Source organism: Petaurus breviceps, unplaced genomic scaffold (assembly GCF_028583685.1).
Source record: "Petaurus breviceps papuanus isolate PSGF00001 unplaced genomic scaffold, PetGlider_PUasm1.0 78, whole genome shotgun sequence".
NCBI lineage: Eukaryota > Metazoa > Chordata > Mammalia > Diprotodontia > Petauridae > Petaurus > Petaurus breviceps.
In genome coordinates, this window is record NW_027186502.1 from 2,361,005 (window position 1) to 2,382,394 (window position 21,390).

General features: G+C 41.7%; 1 protein-coding gene across 5 annotated transcripts in view; it reads right to left on the reverse strand.

The window, feature by feature from the left end:
• The window catches only part of KCNA6 (potassium voltage-gated channel subfamily A member 6), a 45,636-nt gene that overhangs the window by 20,709 nt on the left and 3,537 nt on the right, over nucleotides 1-21,390 (reverse strand). For 2 of the 5 annotated variants that reach the window (XR_011172049.1, XR_011172047.1), the window contains 2 exons: nucleotides 11,435-11,563; nucleotides 352-561 (listed from right to left, as the gene is read on the reverse strand). Coding sequence is in view for 1 of the 5 variants with exons in the window: in XM_069106090.1 (XP_068962191.1) it covers nucleotides 3,585-5,213 (1,629 nt within the window). In the remaining 4 variants the exon portion in view is untranslated. Of the gene's footprint in view, nucleotides 1-351; nucleotides 5,896-11,434; nucleotides 11,564-18,512; nucleotides 19,117-21,390 lie in introns of those variants that run through there. The other 3 variants (XR_011172050.1, XR_011172048.1, XM_069106090.1) reach the window with 3 other exon arrangements.

A 21,390-nucleotide genomic window follows, 5' to 3' on the forward strand; every position in this document is an offset into this window, starting at 1 on the left:
CTCTCTCTGTCTCTCTCTCTCTCTCTCTCTCTGTCTCTCTCTCTCTCCAGCTCCTTCTCTACATTTCTAGTATGACCAGAAAGCAATTTTGTACGTAGAAAGATGGTATATTGACTGTCTTTGGAGCATAAGATGAGTGAATGTATATTATAGGATATTCCCCAGCAAACCCATTCACATTTACCCAAGAGAGAAAACCTAGCATCTCAGCAGAAATGCTACAGCTGATCCCAGCTATACACGACAGATGCTGCCTAAGAATACTGATTCACATTAAGCACAACTTTCCCTCCCTGAAGGATTCAAATGTTATCTAAAGAACCAAATTGTTTTTGCTGTGGTAACACCTACCTTAAATGAAACAGCAGCTCTCAGTGCCCCCTCTCCTGTGGGATGAAACAGGAAGAGCTCAAGTCTCTCTGCAGAGATGTCTCGATGCCTCTTGTTGTTGGAAGTCCCCAGAATTTCCTTTGGGGCATTGGCTGGGTCCATGGTCAGGGACCCAGATGGCTTGAGCATCACAGTCTTCCCAATGGAGTTGTCCAACTGCTACAGCAACAGCTGTAGCAACAAAGGCCCAGGAAGCAGATGAAAGTATCCGAAGAACACATTTAATAAACCTCACAGAAACTAGACTTGAGCCATGGCCTCCAAAGGTTTTAGTCTATGAAACTTTTCTTTAATGTCATGTTTACAAGAAATTCCCTTTAGCAGCTGGGAAGTTCTCTGAAGGGAAGGAGGATTTGCTCATTTCTATCTATTAGGCCTGAGAATAGCCATCTTCTGAGCGGAAAGAGACATTATCCTGTCAGAAAGCCTCTCACCAGTCTCCTTTCCAAGTAAGACTCCTCCCCTCCCAAGGGCCTCCCTGTGTCTTTCTGGAGTCCAAGTCAACAATGCTTCCTTAAACAGGTGAGAAGCATACAGGGGAGTGAAGGGTAAGCAGAAGTGACTGTGGAAGCTGGGAGACCAGGGCTGGCAAAGCAGGATGAAAGAAGGACCAAAGGAAGTTTGATCATTCACTTGATCCATGTCAGATATTGACCACATGCCTTGCCCTGGCCACCAGTAGCACCGAAAAAAAATACATCAAGCTCTCTCCGTTTGGGAAACCAGGCCTGGGTTGTTTCCCTTTGCTCTCCAAGTCAGAAGATATGAAAACAGGCTGAAAGGTTGTTATGACAACAGGAATCCCTTGAAATAGCAGTTTTCCACAAACCCTTAACTTCTTATGTGCACTGTCTTGGAAGGGAAATGTTTTGTAATAGATTATGAGTAGGATTATACATACATACACTCACATATTTATCCATGGTCAGGAATATTCCTTTGTCCCCTGTGTTTTAACACTCCCTTCTCTAAATAGCCAGCAGACATGACTAAAGGGCTTCAGAAAAACAACTCTTATCTAGATGTTGTGTTCCTGAATCATAAAACTGTTTTACCCCAGCTACAGTTCAATCTTAGGGGAGTTATAGTTGTCCCTTATTCTTGAAAGATACTGGTTTAGTCTGACTAGACTAAAATCCCTTTTCTCCTCCTGAGGATTTGAGAAAGTAAGAACTGCCCCAGCCTGAAGACTGAGGAGGGATTTAAGAAGTTTGAGGACCCAAACATGCTTCTTTTTGACATTCTCCTTGCCTTTAGCTTTAGATCTGAATCTAGGGACTCATGAGGGCAGAAGGGAAGATGGAATTGTTCCTTGGTTAAGACTGAGAGAGAAGGCAAAGATTAAATGCCAAAGTCTGTTAATAAGATCATATGCTTGCATAGCATCATCTCCAATCTGACCAGAGAAGTTCATTGAGATGTCTCATGAGGTAGGGAGAGGGAAGCATTATATTCCCCATTTAAGAGATGGGGAAACCAAGGTACAGAGAGGGAAAGTGATTTGCCCCAAGTCACCCAAGGTAGTTAGAGCAGAACTAAGATATGAATCTGAGACTAGTCAACTTCTAATCTAGGGTGTAATTCATTAGAATGGTCCTTAAAAGGACATCCATCATTAGACACACCTAGAGGAAAAAGAAGTCTCTGCCAAGCAATCTCAACCTTAAAAAGAAAATCAAAACCTAGCTGATAGTCCTTCAGGTATCTGAAATTCACATGTGACTAAGTACCTCACCCTACATAAAAACCAAAAGAGAGTTCCCAGGTGCATGGAAGACCACAATCTCAAAAGAGAAGTGAATGACAGTTATAGAATCACAGATTTAGAGCAGGAAGAGGGCCTTAGGAATAATCAAGACCAGCACCTCATTTTATAGATGAGAAAACTGAGGCAAAGTTTTGACCAAGGTTATATAAGTAGTAAGTGGCATGAGGTTTTGAATCCAGGATCTCAGATGCCAAATGCAGCACTCTTTCTATACTATCTAACTCTATGGAAGACGTAAGTCAGAGGAGCAAAATTCACAGATGCTCATCTAACCGAATGAAAGGGATTTGAACAACAGGACTGCCCATAAAGAATCAATGCTAATTTCTTAACACGGGTATTTCCTATTGCCCACAAAAACAGAAAACACTTTTGCAGACTCAGAAATCTTTTCTTGGGCCACTTTGCAATATCCTTGCATATGCCAGTCTCGGGCTTAAAACAGATGTTTGCTTTAGCAAAACATCGGAGGCATCCCAACATTTAAATGTCCAGGTTGGAGGAAGGATGTGTGAGTCTGTTTGGCAGTAGTGGAGGACTCGGGAGCATTTGGGGCCCAGCTGGCAGTTGAAAGCTGTTACAGTGTAGAGAAAACTGTACGCTGCACCAAGACATTACAGTCCTTCAGAGGCAACAGAACAGAAGCAAGGGTTATATGTGACTCCATTCTGGTGCTTCTCTGGACTTGGTGATTGATTCTCTGGTCCCCATTCCCTTTGCATGGGAAGGCACTTACATATGACTAATACTCAGCTTTGAGAACCAACACTCCTGGCAGTGGAGAAACCTGGATCAGGGGTTGCACTAAACAAAAGACAGGTGCCTGTTTGTACCAAAACACACACACACACACACACACACACACACACAATCCTGTTGTTTTTAGATTGCTCTATATATCTTCTAAACAGTCAGGTTAGATCCTGGAATCGGTCATCCTAGTTAAATTTAGAGATAATTAGAACATTTTATATCCATAGGTAACAAAGGGCACAATAGAAAAATAGTAGATTGAGTGAGTTGTTTCTGACCCTCCACCTTTGGATGGAAATTCAACAGATGAAAACTAAGGTTTGGAGTGCCAAAGTAGCCCCAGGAGTTCTAGTTCTTTTGAGACTACAGAGGAAGCATGGAAAATCAGTCCTCAGGGAGTATAATGAGAGAAGGCATGCCACAGAGTTTTTAGGAAAGTAAGAATGATCAGATGACACCCATGGAAGTATATCATGTGTCTTAAATATCAAGAGATAGCCTCTTGGTCACTGGAGTCGGAGGTCCAGGCAATAGGTTTCACAGTTCAGCCATTTGGTCACTCCAGTTAGAGGGAATGATGAATACCTTGGTTCTAGATAGGGGGTGACTATAAAACTATTGCAGTTCTTTCATACTCCATTGCCCTGAACCCCCAGCTTCTCCCTCTCAATAATCAAACTTCTGTTAGCATCCTTTTTTCTGCATAAACCCTGTGTGGTGTGGAAAGGTAGCTGGGTCTCCGTTCTGGGGCAACCTCAGAGAAATCTGGTTTGCCAAGTCCCCCACCCGCTCCTTTCAGATCCGGTATAGGCTGCCCACATGTGACGTGTGTATATTGGCCTTGTTCCTCCTGCTCTGTTTCACGGTGGTAAAAATAGTTGAAGTTGGAGACGATGACGGGTACAGGTAGGGCAATGGTGAGGACGCCTGCAATGGCACACAGGGATCCCACAATCTTGCCCCCTACCGTCATGGGGTACATGTCCCCATAGCCAACTGTGGTCATGGTGACCACCGCCCACCAGAAGGCATCGGGGATACTGGAAAATAGCGAATCGTCATCGTCTGCCTCGGCAAAGTAGACAGCACTGGAAAAGAGGATGACTCCGATGAAGAGGAAGAAGATGAGGAGCCCGAGCTCCCGCATGGAGGCCTGCAGGGTCTTGCCCAGGATTTGGAGACCTTTAGAGTGCCGGGAAAGTTTGAAGATGCGGAAAACCCGGACCAGGCGGATGACCCTCAGGATTGCCAAGGACATCGCCTGTTGCCCATTCTGGCTGCTGCCTCCGCCAGTGCCTCCAGGCTGCTGTTCCTGCTGTTGCACCAATTCTGTGCCCAAGGTAATAAAGTAAGGGAAGATGGCCACTAAATCTATGATGTTCATGATGTTTCGGAAGAAGGCTGGCTTGCTAGGGCAGGCAGAGAAACGAACCAGCAGCTCAAACGTGAACCACACTATGCAGAGGGTCTCTACCAGAAAAAAAGGGTCTGTGAAGAAAGAGCCAGACTCTGAAGGACCCCCAAATGGGATCAGTTGGGATGATGGTCCAGGTCCTGATACAACTCCTCCCTGGACAATGACACTGGGATTTAACAGTTTGTATACTGAGTGGTCTCCCTCATCTTCTTCCTGGCTCCCTCTAGGGGCTGGGCCATCTGAATTTACCCTCCCACCATCACTTCTACTTCGGGGATCTGGTCGGAACTGAGGCAGGGTTTCCAGGCAAAAAATTACTATAGAGATGAGAATGACCAGTACGGAGACAATGGCGATACCCCTAGCCGGGCCTGAGCTCTCAGGATATTCAAAGAGGAGCCAGACTTGACGCTTGAAGGGCTGAGAAGGCAAGGGCTTCTGGTGCTCACCACCCTCTGGAAGGCAGCCCTCATCCTCCCGGAAAGCCTCCAGGGCCTCCTCACCCAGCTGGTAGAAGCGGATCTCCTCCAGGAAGATATCCAGAGGCACATTGACGGGCCTCCGCAGCCGGCCCCCAGACTGGTAGTAGTATAGGATGGCGTCGAAGCTGGGCCGGTTGCGATCAAAGAAGTACTCATTGCGCAAGGGGTCAAAGAAGCGGACTCGGCGACCCGGGTCTCCCAAAAGTGTGTCAGGAAACAGAGACAGGGTGCGCAGTTGTGTCTCGAACCGTAGTCCCGAGATGTTGATCACCAGTCGCTCACTGCTGCAGCAGCCACCGCCACCTCCAGCGGCCCCCGGGAAGTCTCCCCCACCCTGTTGATCCTCCTCGGATCCCCGGACCTCCCCGTGAGCCTCCTGCGCCAACGTTGTCTCCTCCCGCATACCGCCTACTACGCCGTGCGCCCTTCCCCAAGGCGCCCACTGCCCGTACGCGGGTCTGGCTTACCAGATGTGCTTGAGTGGAGCTCCCTGCTTCTTTCTTCCTAGGGTGCGGCTCCTGATACCCTTTCTCTTTGATCTTGACCTAGCTGTCAATGCGCTCTCTTTCCTATAAGAGACTGGAAGCAGATGTGGGGATCCACTAGTAGAGGTACCTGAATCCACACGCCGCGATGTCTGGAATTGAATGCCCAGGTCAAATGCCTGGCTTCGCGTTTTAGGATTTCTTAGATCTGGAAGCTAGGACTCTTAGGTGTCTCTCGGGTTGTTTCAGCACTTCCCAGCGCCCACTGGGCGTTGCTCCAGAATCCACATTGATGCTCGGTCCAGAAGCGCAAGATGCGCCTTCCTCTCCACCAGCTGTGGCTTCTGCCTCCTCCCGTAGCCTACCGCACGACTCGTGTCTGCCTGAGGTCGCTGCTAACGACGTCGCCTCTCCTTGAGCTCTTCCCATGGGCTCCAAATGGACTGGTCGGTCCAAATAGACTAACCCTTCTCTGCAGCTCTGGAGCACAGGGACCAGTACTCCCCAATGCTCCAGCTTCCGCTGCTGTCACTGCAGCTGCAGCATGGCTCTGCCCTTCCTCTCTCACTACACTCCCGAAGTGACGCGTTAGGCCCCGCCTTCTGCCCCCTCCCATCCCACTCCCACTGTACACACCTAATCCATCCAAGCACTGCCCACTAGTTGGAGCTGAGTAGAAGGACACAGGGACATACAGACACACCTCCTTCCCGAGCCAATATTCAAACGTAATCTGACACACCCCCTTCTCCTTAACTCCTCAGATAAACACCCAATGCCACACCTTTACCGGTCAATTTACAACCTATTCTTTACCTCTTGCTACCCTTTACAAAATCGCCCCAGCGTGATTCGTAGAATCCTGACATGGAAAAGTGAAGACATCGCAGGGGCACTGACTACCCCTCTGCTGGGCAGGGAGGGCCTAAGCTACAAGGCAGTTTGCTCAGAAGAGTAGTGATGGAGGCGGAACACGTCCTACCAAAAGTTTGCCTTGAATCAGTTCAGAGAAGGCTTAGACATTGTCACATATGGGTAGAAATTCCTGTAAAGAACAAAACAGCCGTTAGTAATTTCCCACTCTTTCTCTCTGATGGTAGAATACATCCTGGAAAATAAACATCTGCTCCCTAATGCACTCTAATTTAGAATACTTCTGAAGTAACAACTGATGCTCCACCTGAAGGGAGAGCCAAGCCAGGTGAGGAGACTTGGGAAGCAGGACAAAGGAGCAGTTTGCTTGTGTACTTTAAATTCAGTTTCTGTCAGACTCTTTGTGACTCCATTTGGGGTTTCTTGGCCAAGATACTGGATTGGTTTGCCATTTCCTTCTCCAGCTCACTTTACCGGTGAGGACACTGAGACAAACAGGGTGAAGTGATTTGCTCCGGGTCACATAGCTAGTAAATGTCTGGGGTCGAATTTGAACTTGGATGCTCCTGACTCCTGGTTCAGTGTTCTGCACCACCTAGCTGCCCTGAGGTTCTTTAAAAGCGGTATAAATTTGCAATGAGTTACCTGTTGTTAACAACGATTAGAAGGAAATGGCAAACCACCTTTGCCAAGAAAATCTCAGATTGGGTCAAGAAGTGTCAGATACCACTGAACAACAACGTCCTGTAGCACCCTCCCTAAAACTGTCAGGGAGGAGGAACGAACAACCTTTCAAAACTTTCTGAAAAGGATTGCATACAAAAAAACTTTTGTCACAAGAATTAAATGAAAGCAAGTTCTCCAACTGGCCTGGAGTCCTGCCCCTGACATTTGCTACAGTAGCTGTGTAACCTTGGGCAAGGTTATACTTGGGAAAATGAAGTTATTTTCCTAACCTATAAATAATAACCCATTGTACCTACAGGTATTTGCGGGGACAAAATGAGATAACATGTAGAGTGCTTTGCACTTTATAGAAACACTATGTAAATGACAATTATTACTGTACTTATTTGGAACATTTTTCAGGAAATGTGACTTCGAGGCTCTCCCTTTGGGTGGTCAAGTGGTCTTCACTTCCTGGTGTTTCAGTTGGCCTTTTGGACCAAGTTAATGTCTCTAAGTGCCAAAAAGGGAATTTGTCTGGTGCATTTTGAATGTTAAACATTTATGATTGCTAATGATGGAGAAAGGTGTTTTGTAACCACCAATTATTTTTAAGAGCCCTTTGTGTTGGCAAAGTGTTTTAAAAGCAAAGGAGTTCTCAGCAACATACTTCCTACCAAAGAGTTGAAAGGAGCTGAATGACAAGAAATGACAGGGAAATTAGGTTAGGTGTTAATTGAATGTAGGAAGGGAGTAGGATTAGAACTCATAATAACCACAACCAACTTATCTCTCACCAAGACTGCATTGTTACACCAGCCCATCCTTTCTTCCCTTTTAATTCCCCAGATATTTTCTAATCTTTTTACTTTGTATATCCCAGCAAAGAATAGACACCCAAATTTACTGGTCATTTTCCTACATGCATGACTAAGTAATTAAACAATGCAGATGCCACACAAGTAAGTTCTGAATCGGATCCATTTTCCTTTTTTTCATTATTTTTAATTTATGGAATAAAACAAGCATTTCCACAACATAATACAATTTAAAAAATGATTACACTTGAAATTGCAAATCTATTATGTACAACTTGTTATTCCTTCTAAATATATGATAAAGTTATCTTGTAAATTTCTTTTGTTCCTTTTTTCTTCTCTGCCCTCTAGAGATGGATACCATTAGACACAAATATGTATATATGTAAATACACAAATATATACATATATAATAATTCTATACCTATTTCTATTTATCAGTTCTTTCTCTGAATGTATCTTCCTTCATAGGTCCTTTGTAGTTGATTTGGGTATTTATAATAGTCAAAATTACTTATTCCCTTGAAGTTGCTCTTAAAACAATACTGCTGTAAATAAAAAAGGCAACAAAGAAGATGCTCTTTGCATCCATGGTAACCTTCTCAGAAATGCACTTATTGATGCACAAAGATAAGGAATCATCCCCTGGCTAGCAAATTTGTTTGGCCAGTATTCATTTTTTTTCCACAACTGTTAATAAATTATTCATTTATGTATCCATTTTTTTATCAGTCCTATGCTTTATTCATAAGACTGCTCACTCACTGTTCAGGAATTCTTTAAAAGCAGTATTTGGAAGACATGAGGAAAACAGTCCTTCTAGAAGAGAAAATATGATAACTGCTATTTGTGTTACATATGCAGTGTTTTTTTTAAATGTGGAGATAATAATCAAATTGCCAACATTTACATGCATTTTAAGGTGTGCAAAATGCTTTGCATACATTATATCATATCATTATATCATACGTACATCAAATATATTCACTACAGCCTTTGGAGATAGGTACTATAACTATTATTCCCATTTTACAGATGAGGAATTTTAAACTCAAAAAGTTTAAATGGCTTGCTTGTGATGACCCAGATAGTAAGTGAGGAAGGCAGGGTGTGAACCCAGGCTCTCTTGATTCCAGATCCCATATACCATCTATGACACCACACAGTCTCTCTTCTAGTTTCAGACAGTAAACATGAGTAAACAGAGACACGGAGAGGTAAAGTGGTTGCATTAGGATCATAGAGGGTTTAAGTGACAGAGCCATCTTTGTCATCCTTCCCAAGGATGTATTAAGGATTAAAGACTTCACCTCTGCTCCTCCCCAATGCCCCAAAGTCCTTGTTTAGCACCTCTGTGAAAGGATGAAAAAGGCTATATTATTATATAGGAGGAGGAAGAAGAGAAAGAAGAGGAAAAGAAGGTGTGTAATGTTCCAACTCAAAATCTGGCTTCCAGTCCCACAATTCAACTGAAATCTCTTTCAGCCAAGGTTAACAATGATCTCTTAGCTAAACATGATGGCTTTTTCTATGACTTCACCTATTTTTTTTTACCTTTCTGCAGCATTTGTTATTGTTGAGCAATCCCTCCTCAGAAGTCTTCTCTTCTGGGTATTCATGATACTGCTATCTTCTTGTTCTTCTCTTACTTGTCTAGTTACTTCTTCCTATAATCACTCATACTCTAGCCTTTAACTTCAGGACTTTGTCTTCTCTTCCCTTCTCTTCTTTTATCTTCTCTCCTTTCCTCTCCTCTTCTCTTCTTTCCTCTTCTCTTCTCTCCCCCTCTTCTTCCCCTTCTCTTCCCTTCTCTTTCCTCCTCTTTCCCTTCCCTTCTCTCTCCTTTTCTCTCCACTTATTTCCTCTCCTTTTCTATCCTCTCCTCTTCTTTTCTTTTCTCTCCCCTCTCCTTTCCTTCTTTCTCCTATTCTCATCAATTCCCATAGATCCAACTATCATCTTTATACAGATGACTCCTAAATCCACACATCCAGCTATTGTCTCTCCCCTGAACTCCAATACTCCATTGCCAGCTGCCTGCTGGATATTTCTCCCTGGTCACCCAACAGGTATTACAAATTCAACATGCCTAAAACATAATTCATATCCTCCCACCACCCCAAACTCAGTCCTCTTACTAACTTCCATATTTCAGTCTAAAGTACTACAATCTTTCCAGTCACCCAAGTTCATGACTTTAAGGTCATCCTCAATTCTTCCCTCTCTTTTGCCACATGTATGCATTCAGTTTCCTGATCTATCTTCACAATACAACTCCCACTTCTGCTACTATAAAGACTCTCTCCAGACAATAACATTATGGATTAACAGATTTATACAGAGACTTTTAGTCTTGGCTCTCTCTGGTTATTCTTTCCCCTGGGCTGTCCTCCCACTACTACTGCTACTAGTTTAAAACTGAGACAGAGTTTCTGGGGGAAGGGGGGAGATAAAGATGACTATAGAAATAAGGATAACAGATATTGATATGATAATGATGTCTAAGCTTGAAATCTTACCTCAGCATATTTCAAAAGGAGGCTGATCTGATCCCCCCTAATTCAGGTTCTCATCCCCTCACACTTCATCTGGACTACTGAAATAATCTCCTGATTGGTCTCCTTGTCTCCAGTCTCTCCCTCCTCAGCCTATCCTCTACACAGGAGTCAAAGTAGAATTTCTAAAGCATGTCTGACCATGTCACTCCCCTGCTCAGGAAGCTCTGATGGCTCCCTACTGCCTCTAAGATAAATTATAAACTCTTCACTTTGGAATTGAAAATCTTTTTCAACCTGCTCTCAACCTACTTTTCCAGTCACCCAAGTTAATGACTTTAAGGTTATCCTCAATTCTTTCCTCTCTTTCACCACATATATACATTCAATTTCCTGATCTATCTTCACAATACATTGTTATTCCTTCTAAATATATAATTTTTTTCATAATTACACATCTCATATTCTAGCCTTCAAATTAGGATCTACAACTATTCAGCAACATATTCCCTTTAGAGGGTTACCTGGGATACTGAGTTAGTGACTTGCTTAGGGTCATACAACCAGTATGTGTCACAGTCAAGATTTGAAGCCTTTATGATTCTGAGACTATCTCTCCATTTACTATGCCATGCTGCCTCCCACATGCATACATAAATATGTATGTAAATATGTGCATACACTTTTACATAAATCAAGACACTGCTTTTAAAGAATCCTAACCCAGTTTCCCATAAACAAATGGCTTTTTTGTCCTGTTTCCCCCAGTGAACCATCTCAGCATTACCACCACCACTCCTGGCAGCCCCTTTGGGCCTCTTGCTCCTCATAGAATGTCTTTGCCTTTTTTTAAGAAGAGTTTAAAACCATCTGGAAGGAGGTCCAGGTGATGACTCTCCCTTACTCTGTAAGCTATCATTACTTATTAGAATGTAAGCACCTTGAGGGCAAAAGTCGTTACTTTGTCTCTGTATCCCACATTGCTTGGCACATAGTTAATATTTATTGTTGTTGGTCAGTCCTTTTCTAGTCATGTCCCACTCTTTGTGATTCCATTTGGGGTTTTCTTGGCAAAGATACTGCAGTTTTGCTATTTCCTTCTCCAGCTCATTTTACAGATGAAGAAACTGAGGCAAATAAAGTTAAGGGACTTGCCCAGGGTCATATAGCTAGTAAATGTCTGAGGCTAGACTTGAACTCAGCTCTTACTGACTCCAGGCCCAGCACTCTATCCACAGCACCACCTAGCTGTCCCAGTAAACATTTAATAAATGCTTTATCACTCACTTTTTTTATTAATTAGTGGGACTATTGAATCGGCATTTCACCTTCACCTCAGCTCTGCACTGTCCAAAGGACTCCTTCAAAGTCCAGACCTTCTGAGAAGCCATTCTTGGATCAATGGGTCATCTTCTCCTGTGGGAAGAATTTGGAGTAGCTCACCACATCATAGCCAGACTGAACAAGGAATATCCAACAATTGCTCATCTCCTGTACTCGAACTCTAGAAAAGTTCATCTCTTGTGATAACTATTCAGTCCCCTGTGTTTAGAAATAGAAATACAAAGCAGAGGAGGCCTCAAGAGGCCCAAGGTCCAGGCTCAGGATCACTGAATAAATATATGTTGGGGTTTGTTTTTTTTTTTTTGCTTTTTGGAGGGGGAAAGGCAGGGCAATTGAGGTTAAGTGACTTGCCCAAGGTCACACGGCTAGTTTTTGTGTTAAGTGTCTGAGGCTGCATTTGAACTCAGATCCTTCTGACTCCAGGGCCCCTGCTCTATTCACTGCACCACCTAGACACCCCCCTCAATATATGTTCTTACTGTCTTATGTGAATAGCCACTATAAATTCTGGAGGACAAAGAACAAGCTTCTACAAGGCACAGTAGGTAGAGAGCTAGGAGACATAAGTTCAAATTCAGCCTCCAAACACTTCCTAGCTAACTGTGTGACCCTGGGTAAGCCACTTAACCTCAGTCTACCTCAGTGTCCTCAACTGTAAAATGGGGATAATAATAACACCTACCTCACAGAGCTGTTGTATCAAATGAGATACTTATAAATGCTTAATATGTATGTATGTAGTAGTATGTAGTAGGCGCTTAATATATGTTTATTCCATTCTCCAACTTTACCCTCAAAAACAGTAAGTCCCAGAAACAACGTTCCACACCATAGATCCCAGAGAGAAGGAGAACAAAAATTGTCCCTCCCTTTAAAGATTGCTGAGCGAGTGGCACTTGCTGTCTCAATGGCCAATTCTGTTTTGAGGTATCTATCCCCTCCCCTCTATTGTTTTGTAGGGGACAAAAGGGATGACCAAGCCCCAGCTCCTTCAGTGTCCCAGGAAGTGGCCAGAGGGGCCTTACTTCCTAAGATGACTCCTACTGGTCAATCCCCTCACTCCAACTAACCCCTCCTACAATTGAACCTCCACATGGAAAGAGGTCTCAGTTGGTATCTGACCCATTCTGTACCCAGATAGAAATACAGAAATTACAGTGTACCTAGCAAGTGGTCCTCAAGCCTTTGCTTGGAGACCTTTAGTGAAGGGAAACTTAACACATCTCAAGGCAGCTCATTCCACTTTGGGAACACTCTAATTGTTAGGAAATTTTTCCTGACATCTAAGATATAATATATTATTTTCCACCTAATACATGTAGAACAGTTTCTTTTTTTAACATTTGGGGTTTTTTTGAGTTTTGAGGTCTAAATTCTATCCTTCCCTCCACTCCCCCTCCTTGGAACAGTAAGGAACCAGATATAAATTACCCATGTGCTTTTCCTGACATCTAGATTAAAGTCACTCATTCCTCCTGGTTCTGCTTTCTGGGGCCAAACAGAGCGAGTCTGATCTCTTTTACATGCAACAAGCCTTTAAATAATCATAGCTCGAATTTAGCACTTTGTGATTTACAAAGCATTTCACATCTATCTTCTTATATTATCCTCACACAAGCTTCTGAAGTGGGTACAATTATTATCCCCAATTTGCAGAGGAAGAATGTAAAGAGATTAAGCACCTTGGTGCCCAGAGTCACACAACTAGAAAGTATTTGAGGGAGGGAAGATTCGAACTCAGGTCTTCCTGACTTCAGGTCCAACACTCTATTCACTTCACCAGCTGGTGATTCTGTAGATACTGAAGAGCTATAACACGTCCTCATCAAGGCATACCTTGTCCCTACAGTGATCCTCATATAATATAATCCTGAAAATGTTCTCACAATGCTGAAGGAAAAGGTGACTTTGACAGATACCTTAAAACAAGAGGTTTTTGTAAAAAATTCCCTAGGCCACTCCATTACAAAATCTGGTTGTAGGGGAGTTGGGAATGGGAGAACAGCCAAGGGAGGGCCCAGGGCTGAGATGTGAGTAGTGAAAGAGAAGGGGTGTGCCCAGAATATAGGGAGGACGAAGAGGAGACTCCAGGAGTGCTCCCTGAGGCAATTGCTGATTGATAGGGAACCCTCTGGAGAAAGGGGGCACGCCTGGGATGTGAGTGTGGGAACAACTTCAAAAAGGAAGGAAAAAGGTTTCCACATGCCACAAAGGGAAGGCACAGACCATCTTCCCATAGACACCCTCTGAGCAAAAAGCCAAATGTTCCTGTACAGAGTGCAGCAAAGACAGATACAGCTCTGCCTCCGAGCTGATGTTTCCTGACCTGTGGAGTCACAGCTGTGATGTAAGGTTCTGATTCTCTTGCTTTACTGATAAGACTACCTAGCTGGGCCTAAATAACAGGAGTGTTCTGGCCCAGTGATGGTAACAGCTCTTTCTTTTTTTAACTACAGTTTCTAATTTACTCAAAGGAGCAAAATGTGGGATTTCTTATGGCTTTTTAAATAAAATATTCATGCCCACCGCTCACTACTCCCTAAGTAATTCAGGAAGGCAAGAAATGACTGAGTGGATGCTCATTTCCTCCCGGACATAATTGACAGAGGCAAATTGGACTCCTCACAGATGGGAAAGGATGGGGGATGGTGCTGAGAGCATGACGGTAGGCATTAGAAATCCAGTGTCTATTCAGACTCTCTGTCTCTTTCTGCCCCTCTCTCTCTCTTTATGTCTCTCTCTATCTCCCTGTCTCTGTCTCTCTGTCTCTGCCTCTACCAGTGTCTTCCTCTCTTTTTTCTGTCTGTTGTCTCTGTCTTTCTCTTCTCTCTTTCTCTCTCTGCCTTGCTGTGAACTGGGCCAAATCAATCCAAGACATGGCGGTAAGGTGAGGGAAAGAGAGTAAGAGAAAACAGTATTCTGGTTCTTTAGGAAAGTTGGATTTCTTTGTACAACTTCAACTTCTTAATGAGTGAAAGACATTCTGGAACAGCCTTCTAGAGTAGTCAAAGCATTCAAAGAGGGAAGAGTCCCTAGACATCATCTAATTCAACTCCTACATTTTGCAGATGAGGTAACTGAAGCCAGGAGAGTTGGAGTGACCTCAAGGCTATACAGTTCATACAGAGAGGTGAGATTTGAACCTCTGCCTCCTTACTCCAGGAGTAATGGTGCCATAGTGCATAGAGCACTGAGCCTAGATTCAAGAAGACTCATCTGCCTCAGTTCAAATCTGGCCTCCACATGTACTAGCTCTGTGACCCTGGGCAAATCACTTAACCCTGTTTGCCTCAGTTTTCTCATCTGTAAAATGTGCTGGAGAAGAAAATGGCAAACCATTCCAGTATCTTGGCCAAGAAAAAGCCAAATGGGGTCATGAAGAGGCAGGCATGACTGACTGAAACTCTTTATTTAAATCTTGCTGTCTTCCTCTTCACTCCATTAACACTTATGTGATGGCTTTATGACAGCCATATCTAGGAGAGCATCAACATAAGCTGGACAATAGGAAGTTGGAGGATTGTAATAGTCCAGTAAAAGTGAAGATTAACTAGAGGGAGAGTAGGGAGACAATGATAATCATTATAGAGTAAACCCATTGGGGCAGCTAGGTGGAGCCATAGTGCATAGAGTATTGGACCTGGAGTCAAGAAGACGAATCTTTCTGCATTCAAATATGATCTCAGAGACATATTAGCTGTGTGACCCTGGGCAAGTCACTTAACCTGTTTGCCTCAGTTCCATGTGTGTAAAATGAGCTGGAGAAGGAAATGGAAAACCACTCTAGTATTTTGCCAAGAAAACCCTAAATGGGGTCACAAAGAGTAGAACAGGACTATCACAACTGAACAACAAACCCACCAATCTTGGTCTCATTAGCCCTACAATTCCTCTGAAGACTATGAGCTCTCACTATTTTAAATTCAAGGGCACCTAGGTACATTTGTAGGAAAGGTATGACTTACTCCTAGTACCTGAGGTTCACGATTGGAAAGAAATGATGATCATGGAACATTTAGAGATCAACAAAAGAAATTGTCTTAACCATAGGAAAGAAAAGATATTAAAGAACATTCATCAAGGATACTTGGCTGATTCAACAGAGCACCACTTCCTGGTGTCAGTCACGCTACAGAGTCCGACAGCCAAAGGCTTCTCCAAGGCTGAGATGGAGCTCTTTGTGGCTTCTCACTCAGGTGACCAGGAAGCCACATCAGTGGCCCAACCCTTTGTTCCCTGAGCTAATCACAACTTAAGGATAATTAGGATACCTTCAAAGGAAAAGAAGTAGCCCAGCCAACATGGTGGAAAATGCTCGAAATGATCTTTAAAATGATCTGATTATCCTGATCACCAATGAGCCTGACGTAGAATAAGATCAAGCCTTATAACATTGTCTTATAGATAATGGATGCTCAATAAATGTGTGTTGAATGATAATTGAATGAAAGGGCTTGTTCTGAGCTTAAAAGTGTATCACCATTGGCAAAATTGAAGTATGAGGAAAAATGAAGAAGGAACTGAACCAGCAATGGCCAGGGTTTGAATGTTGCTTAAAAGGGAGGAGGTGGGGGCAGGTATCCAGATCTCAATCTCAGGGCCAGGAATATGGTTCCTATAGAACTCCATGTATTCTATTGTGTGGAAGAAACTACCCTTCAATAAACTACCCTTCAATAACTGAAGCTCTTCTTCCTAAGATAATTTATGGTTTTCCCCAAAACTAAAGGACAAAGGACAGTGAGGTCATAACTTAAATGAAAAACACCAGTGCCAGCATTAAGGTTTTCAGGTCCACTTGTATGACAGCCTACTGCAGTCTGGCATAGGCTATGAGGAAAAGAGTCTCTGACTATGAGACAAAAGGAAATTAAAACTTACCTGGTTTCCTCTTTATGAACAAATCATATTTATTTTTGGTTTGGAATTGTGATTAGTCCATAATAAGTGTGTTTTCTGTCTTCTAAAATTTAATCACTATATATGCATATTGGCATACTTGGATGCTATCTGGAATTTTCCCTCTGGGGAAAATAAGGCAGGTGAAAGATGTCATTCCTAGGAGATAGAATATGGAGACCAAGGAAAATGGTAATAGGATTTAGAAATGAAAGGTAAATTAGGTATCATTTGTTCTAATTTTCTCATCTTACAATTGAAAAAAAATTGAGGCCCAGGAAGGCAAACAGCACACAGGTAATTGGTAGAAGATCCAGGATTTGCATTCAGATCTTTAACTCCAGTCCAGTGTTTATTTACATTATGCCATGATCTGACTTCAAATTCAGTAATCATTCTTTTTTTGTATTTTTTGGAGGGGGAAAGGCAGGGCATTTGGGGTTTAGTGACTTGCCCAAGGTCACACGGCTAGTAAGTGTCAAGTGTCTGAGGTTGTATTTGAACTCAGGTCCTTTTGACTCCAGGACCAGTACTCTATTCACTATGCCACGTAGCTGCCTCTAAAACCCAGTAATCATTGAGTAGAACCACAAGGTATTTTGGGGGTAGTTGTTTTGGTACCAGCAACCAAGATAACTGCAGATGGCAATGAATATACATTGAATTTATAAAAAGAATTTTCCAAGTAGAAACTAATAGAAACTCTTTTCTTTTCAGAACATTCTAGTCTGAATAATAATCATCATATTTAGGAATCCTTGAGCCCCAGATCAAAACTGTCCCCAAAAGTACCATTGCCTTTTTTTAATTACTAAAGAAACATCTTTAGTTCTGCTAAGATTTATCTTAACATATATGCAAGAAGACTATATTAACCCTAGTCTGCATGATTAGTGTCAATTAATTTAACTAGTTCAAGGGTGTGTTGATGTGTGATTGACTAGTGATATGTTTGATGTGATTGAAGGACATATCTTATGTGTTGTCTGTCTTTTGGGAAAGGTCGGTAAGTACTGGTCGATTCTCTGAATGTGTCCTGGCTTATGCCTATACCTAACCTTTAATCCTAGAAACAAAGTGGTTTTATTTTCAATACTTAACTTTATGGTGTTACTACTACTCCTACTGCTGCTTCTATAGCTTCTGATATTTCTGTTGCTTTACTACTCATAATAATAACTGATGTTTTATGGAATTTTAAAATGTATAAAACACTTTACAAAGAAGCAACAGTATGGTGAAGTGAATGAGCCTTCATAAAGAGCCTACTATGTGCCAGGCACTGTACTAAGTCTTTTTATAAATATTATCTCATTTAAATCTTATAACAACTCTGGGAGATAAGTACTATTATTATCCCCATATTACAGATTAAGAAACCGAAGGAAACAAAGGTTAAGTGACTTTTCTGGGGTCACACAATGTGACAAAGTAAATGATCGTTTGTGAACCCAAAAACTTCTATGTCACCTCACAAAGAACAATAAATGTGCCAAAAGAAATATAAGAAAAAAAAATTTAAACCATACAAAGAAAATTCACACAGAAAAAAAAGATTGATTAAAGAAATGAATGAGCAAAAAAATGTATTTAACAAAAAAACATGAACTATTGTAAGGTTTTAAAAATCCTGAAAATAATGTACCATAAAGGATGCAATATAAGACTATTCAGATTTGTTCAATGGTGAAAAATTAGGAAAGACCTAGCAACTATAAAGAGAAAAATGAAAGCAGTGAAAGAAAAAAAGAAAAAACAAGAGATTAAAGATGCACAAGAATCTGAAAAATTCACTGAAGTTTCTTTTTTTAAGAGGTAAAATGTAGAGAGAATAGAAAGGTCTTCATCAAAGGAAAACAAAGGTGATTAAAATAAATAAAGCCAAAGAATAAAAACTGGAATATTTGACAACCCTGCAAATGAAAATAACATGGCTATGCCCTGTAACCTTGAGCAAGTCACTTAACCCCGATTGCTTTAAAAAAGAAAAAAGAAAAAGAAAGAAAATAACATGGCTAGAGGCTAGAGCTTCCACAGCAACTATTTATTAACTATTTTCTCTGAGTCAAATGTAATAAATAGACCAAATGCCATATTTCAGGAAATTATACAATAAATTTACCAGTAGATTTTGAGAGAAGACTGTGCACATGTAGACGAGGCTGACGGGGAAGAATCTCGCGAGTTAATTTCATCCAGAAATGTAGGTAACAAATTCTGGAATCTTCCAGCCTTATCCTTCAAACTGAAACTGTCCCTTTTATCCTTCAACTGAAGCTGTTCTCTTTAAAGATACTAATGGTGTCTTAACTGCCAGATCAAATGTTCTTTTCTCCGTCTCTATCCTTCTTGTCCATTCCGGAGCATTTGACACTGTTGATCACCCCCTCCCGAATACCATCTTCTCTAGGTTATCATAACAGTGCTCTCTCCTCCTACCTGTCTGATCTTCATCCAAGCCAAATCCCCTAACGATGATTGCCCCTAAAGATTCTCTTCTCTTCTCTTTCTATACTATCTAATTTAATGATCTCATCCAAAGGAATAAAAAATACTGGATTCCATTCTTAACTTTATGAATCATATTCCCAAATTATATATGCACATATATGTGTTTACATATCTTATATATGACACATATGTGCATATGTGTATGTTATATATATACACATGCATTTATACATTTACACACACACATACATACAGTTCTAGTCTCTCTCCTGAGCCCCACAGCACCAACTCTCTTTTGCACATCTGTAATATAGTCATCTCAAACTCAACTTGTCAAAAATGGAATTCTTTATCTTCCCTCCCCCCAACCCTCTACTCTTTCCAATTTCCTCATTAATGTCAAGAACACCACTGTTCTGCCAGTTATCCTGGCTTGAAACCTTGGCATGATACTTGACTCTTCACTCTCACACATCCCATAAATCCAATGTCTTGCCAAACTCTGTCATTTCTACATTCATAATTTTCATGTAAATATTCCCTCTTTTGCACTCCACACAATCATGACCCTAGCTTAAGCCCGCATTGCTTCTTTCCCATATTACTGCAATAGCCTTGTCCTAATTGTTCTCTCTGGTTCAAGTTTTTCCCCACTACAATCCATCCTCCACATAGCTACCAAAGTGATTTTCCTAAAGCATGTCAGTTTGTGTTAGTGCCTTCTCCCTCTCAATAACTTCAGTGGCTCAGTATCACTTCCTAGATCAAATATAAAGTCCAATGTTTGTCATTTAAAGCTCTTAGAAAACCTAACTTTTTCCTCCCTATCTAGTCTTCTTACACTTTATTGTTACAATTCATCCATGCTGGCCTATATACTGTTTATCACATGTGATAGTCCACCCCCCATTTCTTGCCTTTATAGTGGTTATCCCTCATGCCTATAAGACCTTCCTACCTAATCTCCACTTGTTTGAATCCCTACCTTCTTTCAAGACTCTGTGTGTGTGTCTCTCTCTGTTTCTCTCTGTCTCTCTTGCTCTCCCCCCCAAATTCCCTCTTTCCCTCTCTCTCAGCTAGCAGACCTCCAAGTCCCTTCTACTTCTAAATATATGACCCAAAAGCACTGTCAAATGGTTTAACATAAAAAGGACTTAATTTTGTCAAAGGAAATAACATTAAAGAAGATATCTTAGCATCTCCTATGTTGCTGTACCCTAAGAATTATTGGATCTTTCCATCAGACTTGCAGCTGAAATCTCATATATGTCATCTCCTCCGTGAGTATATGAGTCCCTTGAAAGCAGGAACTGTCTCTGCATTCCTGTTTGGATCCCTAGAACTGAATACTGGGCTTTGCATGTAATGAGCCCTGAATGCCTTTTTAACTCATTCATCCATTTTAAAGGAGTTCTGTGACACAGTCAATAAACAATAAATAGTCAATAAACCTTTATTAAACACCTATTATGAACAAGGCAGTGTTAGAAAGAACACTGGTTTTGGTGTCAGAGGCCCTGGGTTCCCATCCTCCTCACATCCTAGCTCTGGGACCTAAGATGTCACTTAGCCTCCTTAATTTCCTCATCTGTAAAATAAGAGACTTGGCCTCCATGATCTTCTGAGGTCCCTTCCAGAGTTCGCTCTAGCATGCTATTACAACTTCTCTCAAGTTGCTACAGATTCACAGCAGACAAAATCCAAAATCCTTTTTTTAATCCAAAATCTTAAAAGAATCCAATAGTCAAAGTCATGGCCTCAGATGTTTATGAGTAAATAAAACATGAAACAATGTTTATACCTTAATTTTAAAAATATTTCATCTCTAAAAAATTCTGAGCCTTCAGCAAATTGTAATCTCTTTGCTGGTGGAGGGTTTGCCTCAGTATTGATGGCTACCAACTGATCAGGGCAGTAGTTGCTGAAGTTAGGATTGACTGTGGCAATTTCTTAAAATAAGACAACAGTGAAGTTTCCCTTCATAGACTGATTCTTCCTTTCATTTGAACACTTAGAGGCCATTAAAGAGTTATTAATTGACCTAATCTCAATATCATTGTATCTCAGGAAATAAGGATTCCCAAGGAGAAGGAGAGAGATGAGGAATCGCAGGTTGGTGGTGTAGTCAGAACACACACAACCTTTATTAAGTTTGCCTTCTTTTATGGGGACGATTTGTGGCACCTTCAAATAATTACAACGGTAACATCAAAGATCACTGACCACAGGTCACGATAACAGATATAATAATAATAATGAAAAACTTTGAAATAGCATGAGAATTACCAAAATATGACACAGAGCCATGGAGTAAGCACATGCTGCTGGAAAAATGGTGCCCATAGATGTGTTTGACCCAGGATTGCTACAAATCTTCAATCTGTAAAAAATACAATATCTAGGGGCGGCTAGGTGGCGCAGTGAATAGAGCACCGGCCCTGGAGTCAGGAGGACCTGAGTTCAAATCCAGCCTCAGACACTTAACACAAAAACTAGTCATGGAACCTTGGGCAAGTCACTTAACCCCAATTGCCCTCCAAAAAAAAAAA